This window comes from Eufriesea mexicana, unplaced genomic scaffold (assembly GCF_001483705.2).
Source record: "Eufriesea mexicana isolate 0111107269 unplaced genomic scaffold, ASM148370v2 scaffold26665, whole genome shotgun sequence".
Lineage (NCBI taxonomy): Eukaryota > Metazoa > Arthropoda > Insecta > Hymenoptera > Apidae > Eufriesea > Eufriesea mexicana.
In genome coordinates, this window is record NW_016933558.1 from 43,969 (window position 1) to 54,282 (window position 10,314).

Sequence of the window (10,314 nt, forward strand, 5' to 3'; positions counted from 1 at the left end):
AAATTGAATTAAAAAAGAAAGTGATTATAAATTTTATTATTTTATATATTATAAAATTATTTATAACTTTAAAATTAATTTAATAAATTAATATAATGTTTGCAAAATATTTAATTATTAAATGAAATATTATGAATAACATTATTTTATTACATATTATTAATACAAATTTGATTTATATACTTTTTTGTTTGATTTTTAGCTGTGATTATACCACGTAAGAAAAGGATATGTTTAATTGGTGCAGCTGGCGATGATCCTGCACTTGGTGCTGCTGCTCAGCAGTTTAGTGTACCTGTTCTCAAATCTGAGACTGGTTTGGAGCATATAGAAGACACAACATATTGTACTTACTTTATATTAAAGAAGTTTGAGGGACCTGAATATGATGCTCTTCACAAAAGTGCACATAGGTTCGTCATATTTGATTTTATGTACTTTTTAATGCATTGAGATATAATCAAAAGAATCTGACTTTTGGTTGGTTTAATTTAACATATTGTAGAATACTGGGACCGACGGCACTTCTGCAGTTGGCAGAAAAAAAGGACTCACTACCTAGTATTAATAGACCAATGTATACACAAGCTATGGTAGGCACAGTGGTAGTGTTTACTGGATTTAGGAAAAAGGATGAATTGGTTAGCTTCAATTTATTAATTTAAATAATTTACATAGTAATAGATATAGTAATCTCAAAATGTTAATTTTTAATTTTGTAGACTAAGTTGATTAATATGATTCATAATATGGGAGGAAGTATTAGAAAAGAAATGGGTGCAAAGGTGACACATCTCATTGCTAATTGTTGCGGTGGAGATAAGTACAGGTATGCTGTTACATTTCGGGTTCCTATTATGTCAATGGAGTGGGTAACAGCATTGTGGAATGCCAAAGACGATATTTCCAGTTATGGAAATAATGAAGAACTGGTAATAGTTGTATTTTCTAATATTTTTATTATTTACTATAACAATTTCTTAATAATATTTATTTATTTTTGTTAATACTAATTGATTATTTAATAAGGATGGAAAAAAAGACATTTAAAATTTGGTTGCAAATAACACACTGAGTGCATTAAATTAGTTATTTTTATGCAGATTACAACGTATAAGTTAAAACCATTTTTCGGTGCAAGAGTATGTTTCTTTGGTTTCCCTGAAGAAGAAAAGCGTCATATGTATGAAGTTTTACAACAACAAGGTGGTGAATCTACAGAAATTGATGATCCAAATTGTACACATGTGGTAAGCTTATATAATACCATATTTCAGATAACTTTGTAAAATATTCTATATTTTCTTGATATTATTCAGCATATAATACAAACATGTACTAAATTCTTTAGGTAACAGATTTAGGAAGTCATCGGTACAAGAAATCAAATAATACTTTTGACATGCTACCACATACTAAAAATCCTAATTATATTCCATATCACATGAAAACAAAACCATTTTCCTTTACTTTTTATAATCCATATACTAATACAATTCCTAACATGAAAAAGATAAATTCATATACTTCTCGCGCTAGTAATATGAACTTGACTAAAAAACTGAGTACCAGACGCTTTTCACATTGTTTCTGTTCTTGTGTTCCTCATTATCTTGAACATAAAGAAAATAAGTATAATTATTCCATCCTAAATGATATTAGTCAGGATTCTGCAATATGTATGGATGATAATGTATATGATTATCCAAATTTACCTGATGAATTTTGTAGCATGTCTGAATTTTCTATAGGCCGAACTGATTCTGGTGTTGATATGTCTAATGTAATAGAAACAAATGATATAAATACATTACAACAAAGTAATTTTCCTGTTACATCTACTATGTTGGACATGCATTCTATATCTTCATCTTCATTACTGTGCAATGATAAAAAGGATACAAGTAGTATATCTGCTTTTTCAAATTATAACACAGATGATGAAAATGTGTACACTCATCCAGGATTATATAATTTTAAATCTTCTACATTATGCAAAAAGAACATTACCCAACATGTAAACAAACAATGTTCTAATAGAGAAACTCATTTATTAAAGTTTTTTAAGAATACACAGTGTACACGAAGTTCTTTCTTTCTTAACAAAAGAATTATAACTCCTAAACGATACGTTAAATGGCGGAGAGCTAAGTCTTGTATTACAATCCATAAAATTAACTCTCCGGATAAATATAAATTTAAAAAAATGCATTCTTATCCTAACTTACTAAGACAATATGATTTAGAACTTAATGATTCTCTTTTATATGATTCACCTACACCAATGACTAGAAATAGAAATTTTCTAAGTACATGTAAACTGAGTTCATCTATTTTATCAAAGCTTAGTCATTTAAATTTTTCTTCAATATTTAAACAGTATGTTCTTGTTAATCCATGTCAACAAAATTCAGAAACGCATCAAAAACAAAAATATACTCCTTTACCTAGTCCTCTTCCTATCCCTGCTAAGGTAGCAAAATTATCAAATTCTGAATATGGCTCCAGAAGTACTTTTACATCAGATGAAAGTTATTTGAATATTTCTTCTAAAAGTTGTATTCTAAAAGGTGATCATATGAAACTGGACAAACAGAAGGACAAGCCATTATCTTTGGTACTTTTCCTTTTTTTAATGGGGTATTATATTAGGTTGTGGAATTAAAAATAACTTAATAACCTGCTCAAATTGATTGACAAGTTGTAGACAAGTAGAAATATGATGTAGAGATGGAAGTATTAGGGTATTTTAATCTTAAACGTAGAAATTATTAAATGTAAAATGTTTATTTATGAATATTTTATATGTAACCTTAAAGTATTGTAATTTCAATATAGGATATTGTTATTTTTTTGTTATATTTGTGATGTATTAAACTGTGTATTTTCAGTCTGTAGTAATAACAAATTATATAATTCGTATTTCATTTTTTATACATGTTTTAAATATATATATATAGTACACCATAATATGTTTTTTGTTATGATAGAGAAGAAACTAATAGAATTTATGTATTATATATATTTCAATATATGTGTATTTTATTTGTCTGTAGGTACTAATCACAAAAATGACTTAAATTATGATAAGTTCCTATTATTTTAGGTTGTAGATGAATCAAACGTAAATGCATTGCCAGATTTAGCTTCTGTGAGAGCTCATATTGTAAAAGCAGAGTGGTTTTGGACATCTGTGCAAAATGAGGGTGCAGCTGATGAAAAAGAATATTTGTTTGAAGACGTAAGTATGTTAAGATAATTTCAAATGCTCTTTGACCTTAATTATTTATTTTATACTTAGTATTTGGAATCCGTTTTATCGCCAACTGTATCAGCTAGACGTGATAGTCAACAAGCTGCAACTCCAAGTACAGCATCTACAAGACGAAAACGTAAACGCTTAGCAGATACTTTGTCTAGTCTGGTTCAAAATGGTGCAGATTCTCCAGCACTACATAAAAGACGATCTAGCATCAGTGATGCAGGACATTTGAGTGTCAGTGGAAGTTTCCTTGATTGTACAACAAGTCCAGATAAACCACTGCTTGATGGTTAGTTTTTTTAAAGAGACAATTATACATTTTTATTGGTTTCTTATTTAGATTTATCATGTTGTCTCTTTTTTTTTTCTTAAGTATCCTATAACTATTACTTAACTGTCGTTTGCGAAATATTTTTAATGTTTTCTTAACAATCCTATTACATCTTCCCTTCCTTTGTGGTTCATTTGTTTTATTGAGCAAAGTATTCTATTTTTGTATTTATCTTCTTTAACACGATTATACTAACAATATATATAATTAAATTTTTTCGACTTAATTCTGTTAATTAATAATATCTAATATGAACCATATGAAGGGGAAGATTATATAAAATTGATTTAATAATAACTATCAGATATTCCAGAAGTGGAAGCTGTTAATACAGACAGCTCTAGGAAAAATTTATCACCACGTCATCAAGTTTTCTTAGAATTAGTACAAACAGAGTCTAATTATGTCGGTATTCTCAGTACAATTATGACGGTAAGACCTATTGTGGTTTCTTTACTGTGCTGAAATAAATATTAAATTAACATACTTGGGGAATGTAATGTTATTAATGATTTTAGCTGTTTAAGTCTCCATTAGAAGATCTCATAGATACAACTGATGAGTTGTTAAATGGTACAGAAGCTAAAATTGTATTTGGTAACTTCCCACCCATTTATGAAGTTCATAAAAAAATGTTGGAAGAATTGAGATACAGTGCTACTCACTGGATGGAGGACATTAGTATAGGTAATATATTTCTGAAGTTCGCACCTGACCTAGTCAAGGCGTATCCACCGTATGTCAACTTCTTCGAAAATACAAAGGAGATGCTCGACCAATGTGATCAAAATAAACCACGATTTCACGCTTTTCTGAAGGTTTGTCAGACGAAACCTGAATGTGGAAGACAAAGCTTGAAGGAGTTATTAATTAAACCAGTACAAAGGTTACCCAGTATTAGTTTATTATTAAATGGCAAGTACATTTACTACAGTTATTTAATGAATCTCCATAATAGTAAATTATATTAATTAATATTTACACATATTAATGAATTTCAGATATCCTTAAACATACAAGTAAAAATAATCCTGATCATAGTGCATTGGAGTTGTCAATTAGCAGTATTAAAGAAGTTATGACTTATATAAACGAGGATAAAAGAAAAACTGAAGGCCAATTAGTTATGTTTGATATTTTCAATGAAATTGACAATTGTCCGCCGCATTTAGTTTCTTCACATCGATCATTTATTGGCAAATGTGATGTGATGGAACTCAGTGAGGGTTTAAGTGGACGTGGCGACCATTTAGTTTTGTTTTTGTTTACTGATACTCTTGAAATATGTAAGAAAAGGTCAAAAGCTTTTAATTCATTGAAAAGCCCTAATACAGCAAATGGATTGCATACAACTAAATTGAGTCAAGGGAAACCATATAAACATATCAAGATGTTATCTCTTAGTACAATAAAAAAAGTTGTAGATATACGAGAAACTGATGGTAAGTCGATAATGTGCAATATTACAAATGTTTAATTGAGAAATAAAATTAGATTGATTTATTAAATATTTAATAAAATTATACTTTAAAACTATACATAATATTTATAAGAAGTTCAATACCTGATCACATGTTCAATAAAATATAAATATATAGAAAAAAAAAATGAGAAAACTACATTCTTACTACTACCTACTGTTTTATATATTTATAGAATGTCATAAAGTGTTTGCTTTAATGGTAAGAAGTAATCAAGAACTAAAGGAAAAGTTATTTTCATTTACAATTACTGATGAGGAAGTAAATAAAACAAATTATTTACGAACATTATGTCGACAAATGGCTAACACAGTGTGCAAAGCTGATGCGGTAAGTTTTGGTGTTTGATTTACGAAAAATTTACTTTTGACATATTCTGATTTTTGTTCGGTTAACCGTTTGAGTGCCACATTTTCCCAATCGAAAATTACCCAGCGGCGCGATAGCGCTTGTCAAATTCCGTGTCCAAAAATGCCGAGCGGCGCGATAGTGTTTCTCATATTCCGCGTCCACCAACCGAGCGCGCTATGATTGTCGGCTTCGCAGCCCAGAGCGCTGGCACTTTTGGACACAAAATAGAAGAAGCGCGATCGCGCCGCTTGGCACTCAAACGATTAATATATATTTTTATTGTATATATATATTAAATGCAATCTATTAGCACTAGTATTTTTGTTTTTTTGTTATTTGTAGGATACGTTCCTGATAAGTCTTGATTCGCATCAACTTGAAATTGACACAAGCGATGTAGCATTAGGAACATTAAGTAAAGCATTTAAGTAAGTAATTGAAACTTAATCGGTATTTTTTGTACAGTGTTAATATCTCAAATAATTGTATTTCTCACATAACTGTAACTTCACTATTTTATATTTACATTATATGTATAATGTAATAATATTATATTATACATTAAACATTATTTCAGATAAATACAACTTTAAATTTTGGAAATATGATAAAGATATTTACAGTTTTGTAGAGGAACATTTTTGAAAATATGATTTTTTTATTTAGATAAATTAGAAAAATTTATTATATATAAAAAATAATAAATAATTAATTAGTACTATTTTCTTAGAATAGCTTAGCTTTCAACATACTTTCCTGCATTGCTACTAAGTTTTGCTGAACTGCAGCAGTCTTTTAATTTATCTATATTTAGGTTACACTAAAAATAAAATTATCGCGTTTTTCATATTTATATTATACATTATATAAAAATTAGTATGAACTTATTTGATAAAGTAGAAATTTTTATAGAAAAAGAATATGCATATTTGTGAAGGGAAGAATTATCAGGTGTTCTAAACTGTTTTTCTCCTGTATTGCATGTTAACAAAAAATAATGGGGCGACGACTCGTTTGGTTGCAGGAGCCTATTTCATAATTTTTACCTGGAGTATATGGACCCGTATGTGTTCCTACTCAATAGCATGTGTGAAACCACGTTACATGTCCCACTACCGTCAGTTTTCGCACCAGGCTGATTATCTTTTTTTTACTCGCTTTGGTCCTTTGTTCCCGCTTGTTCAAATCAATTTCATTCTCTGATGTCAAAATATAGAAAATTGAATAGTTTACAAAAAAAGTTTCACCAGTTCAAGCGTAATATTGATAATATCAGCCTGTTTAAAATAATTAATATTAAACGATTAAAATATTTAATACATATCTATTTAACCCCTTAATAACTTTATACTTTGTATAACTTTTAGATTTTTTACAGATTGATGATATCAACATAAAAATAATATATATTAGTTATTACACTGAATAATGTTTTAGTTAAAGTTTGTTATTTGTTTGAACGTAACTTCTTAGTATTAATAATAACATTTAAAATAAAACAAAGTCTTAAATTAAAATATCAAATAATAATATTGATTGATGCAGTAACAAGCAGAATCATATGATTAAAAAGTTGAATTTAATTATAATTTTTTTTTGTTTTGTTTTGTATAAAAATTGATGAAATAAATAATAATAGTAAGAAGTGATTATATAGGAAAAGATTCTGAATTTACTTAATTAAAATAATTTTTTAATTAAATTTTTTATATTGACAAATTTCCTAAAAAGTACAATTGTTAAGTTTCTCTCTTTCTTTTCTTTTTTTTTTTCCGAGTAATAAACTAAAATAGCATTTATGTATATAGCTAAAGTTCTATTCTGCTTAATTATTAAGGGGTTAAGTTTATAGCACTACTTACAATTATGCATTACTAGTGCATTTTGATTATTTTTGTTTTTATTTCATGAGCTATACAAAAAATTTAGTAATTTACAAAACTCTGTAACCTCACAATTAAGCCCTATTTATATATTCTTATATTTATAATATAGGTTTGCAGTTGTGATATAATTCTTTTTAATAGTTCAGCATGGAAAGATCTAAGACTACTGATAAATTGTATTCAGTTTTTGCATGTATATTAAAAATTATTATGGTGTAATATTTACTTGAACTGGTTTATTAAGGTTTGGGGTTTTATTTAAGTTTGCTAATTCCTTTGTTTGCTAGAAAATTTATTTTCCTCTGTTTAATTGTATATAAAAATTGCTACATTACATGAAAAAATTATTTTAATTTATGTAGTTGAATTAATGTAAAGTATCAAAGGAAAATAAAATTTCAATACTGCTTTTGTTTTTTGTCTAGGTATTCAAATTGAAGTAAATTTGTAACAATTATTTTTCTTCAGGTTTGCATCTCGTACAAGGATGAAAGTCGGCAGAGCGTTTAGTTTTAACAAAACTCCAAGTAAATTAAAGAGGGCAATGTCAACAATGATGTCACCATTTGGGTCAACCAATAGTCTAACGCCAGCAAGTCAACAACTTGCACAGATGCGGCTCGCTAGTTGCAACAACATTAACGTTAGTTGACAGTTTATTATCGCATGCATCTTTCATTATTATATGCTTATGCTACTTTTTTCATTTCTCCTTGCTTACTTTCATTTCACGACAGGAGATTGTTATCTCTTTCATACTGGTCAAAATATGTTTAATACTTTAAATGAATTTGTTTTTTATAACTGTGATATCTTTATAATTTGTGTTTCATTACAATTTGCAATCCCTATTTTTATTGTTTTTATTGAAGATTGCTTAAATGCATGATTGTAAAACTATTCTGTCATTTATATTTTCTTCTTGTATATATTTTGATAACATAAAATTATATGAATATTTGGTATTGTAACATTGAAACAAGTTATTTTATTTCTCGTTTTTTTTTTTTATTTTAAGCCAACATTTAGATGTTTAGGGAGATTAATTTATTGTATATACATTATAATATATTATTTTCTTATGTTTATTTTAATATATTGCTCTGTTTAATTTTTTATTTTATAAGTCACATCGATTTATCCATAGTGTATGTGAATTATGTCCCTTTTGCTATGGTTTGTTTTGATACAATCTATGCTTATGCTGATATAATGTTAATGGATAAATTTTCATTCCCTATCACGTAAGTATACTTACTAATGCCTTTACTTTTAATGAATATTTGCTGAATAATGTAGTATTAAAGTGCTTATTAATATCTGCTCTAGAATATATAGGAAATACTAATGTTATTTAATATCTCCTCTCGTGAAAGGGAGTAGAGAGGAGGGTTAGTAGAATCCTACTTTCAACAGACAAAATTCGTTCTAGGAATGTGACGTCACACAGTGTTTCGACTGGATTAAAATACTTCGCGTCACAAATTAGATAAAAAAGATTAAACTTATGTTATTCACGATTAAGGCGATTTTCTCAGAACAGATTCTACTTAACTTTGCCCTAATAGAGGTATTTTGTATCAACAGATTTTTACGTTTCTCTTTTTTTTTCTTGTTATCGCTTACAGTAAACAGATCAATAAGGCTGGATTCCTTTTTGTTGTTTTCTTCTTTTTCTTTTTTTTGTAAAATATATTTGCAATGAGAAAAAATATCAAGTATTTCTTTTTTCATAATACCTATAAACTTGCATGATGTATTATTAGTAATTTTTATTATTAATTTATCCTTTCATTTTTTATTTATTATGCTTCAAGTGTGAATTAAATGTTTAAATGTCTTAATTTATTTTGTTTAACCAATGTGATTAATATAACCAGTATTGTTTTAATTCCTTTTGGTATATTTTTTTGCAGTTGTATTTATGAATAGGATAAATGGTTATTCGTGTATCTTTCCAGGAGCTGGGTAATGGTGGTTCAGGCTCGCCATCTAGAGATGATGTTCTAGTAGCACCTATGTCGGTTCAACCGACACGAAAGGCGAAATGCAGTTCCCTCAGTATGGCTTCGTTGAGAAGGTTGTAATTGTATATCAAAAGTGATGCAATTTTTCTTTTCTGCTATTATCGCATAATTATGTTTGGTTAACTTACCCGATGTTTATGTGCCTTAAACTTTTCCCACTTTACGTTTATTTTGCTGTTGAAAAACATTTACAAATATATGTGAGATCCATATACGTAAATAATATCTCACATATTGGTATATTCATACTAATATGTGTATGCGCGAAATCATTTATTTTTTAATGAATATAAAGACTGCATTGAAGTTTCTAGTTTTATGTATGTTTAGAACAATGCAAAGTTTACTATTATTCAATAGAATGCATGGAAATGTGTCATGGAAATTTTGTCATTTTAGAAAAATTCAACAGAAAGTTCTTGATGTTTGTTATAACTTACGTAATGGATGGAAATACTCATATTGGTTAAGGAGAGCTTATCATAACATACTACATAATTTGCATATTTTGCAAAAATAGTGATGTATTCGTAATTACTTTTGATCATAGAAATATGTTTTTTGCTGGTATCACTGTTTGTATGTATATAAGTTTTTGTGAAAAGGATTCATTTCTGTTCTTCTTTTCATCCATGTTGTACCAAAAGTTTGCAGTTGTTTTGTTTTTTAAGGCCAAGATTATTCATAAGTACCTAAATGTATTTTAAAGTACTGTCAAAATGATACTAATAATTGTGCCTATTTAGTGCCTATAGCATTGATTACAAGGTTAACATTTATAATAATTTAATATTTAGCTTAACTAATGCATATTTATTTAACTACGTTAAATCTTTATCTTTTACATTTTTATGTGCTAGTTTGCTATAGGGCAACCTTGCTTGCTATATTTACTGATATAACGCAGTAAAATACTTGTTATTTGTCATTGATCATAATATCTTTATTTTTTTTTTTTTTTTTTTTTTTTTTTTTT

At 27.8% G+C, this 10,314-nt stretch overlaps 1 protein-coding gene across 1 annotated transcript in view; it reads left to right on the forward strand.

The window, feature by feature from the left end:
- Positions 1-10,314, forward strand: part of pbl (epithelial cell transforming 2 pebble) — a 17,160-nt gene that overhangs the window by 6,314 nt on the left and 532 nt on the right. The window contains exons 3-17 of the mRNA XM_017909842.1: positions 203-413; positions 506-641; positions 723-932; positions 1,104-1,250; positions 1,352-2,617; positions 3,107-3,241; positions 3,302-3,551; positions 3,898-4,025; positions 4,112-4,508; positions 4,595-5,035; positions 5,250-5,404; positions 5,768-5,853; positions 6,450-6,542; positions 7,780-7,954; positions 9,273-9,391. Coding sequence (XP_017765331.1) covers positions 203-413; positions 506-641; positions 723-932; positions 1,104-1,250; positions 1,352-2,617; positions 3,107-3,241; positions 3,302-3,551; positions 3,898-4,025; positions 4,112-4,508; positions 4,595-5,035; positions 5,250-5,404; positions 5,768-5,853; positions 6,450-6,542; positions 7,780-7,954; positions 9,273-9,391 — 3,949 coding nt within the window. The remainder of the gene's footprint in view (positions 1-202; positions 414-505; positions 642-722; positions 933-1,103; positions 1,251-1,351; positions 2,618-3,106; positions 3,242-3,301; positions 3,552-3,897; positions 4,026-4,111; positions 4,509-4,594; positions 5,036-5,249; positions 5,405-5,767; positions 5,854-6,449; positions 6,543-7,779; positions 7,955-9,272; positions 9,392-10,314) is intronic.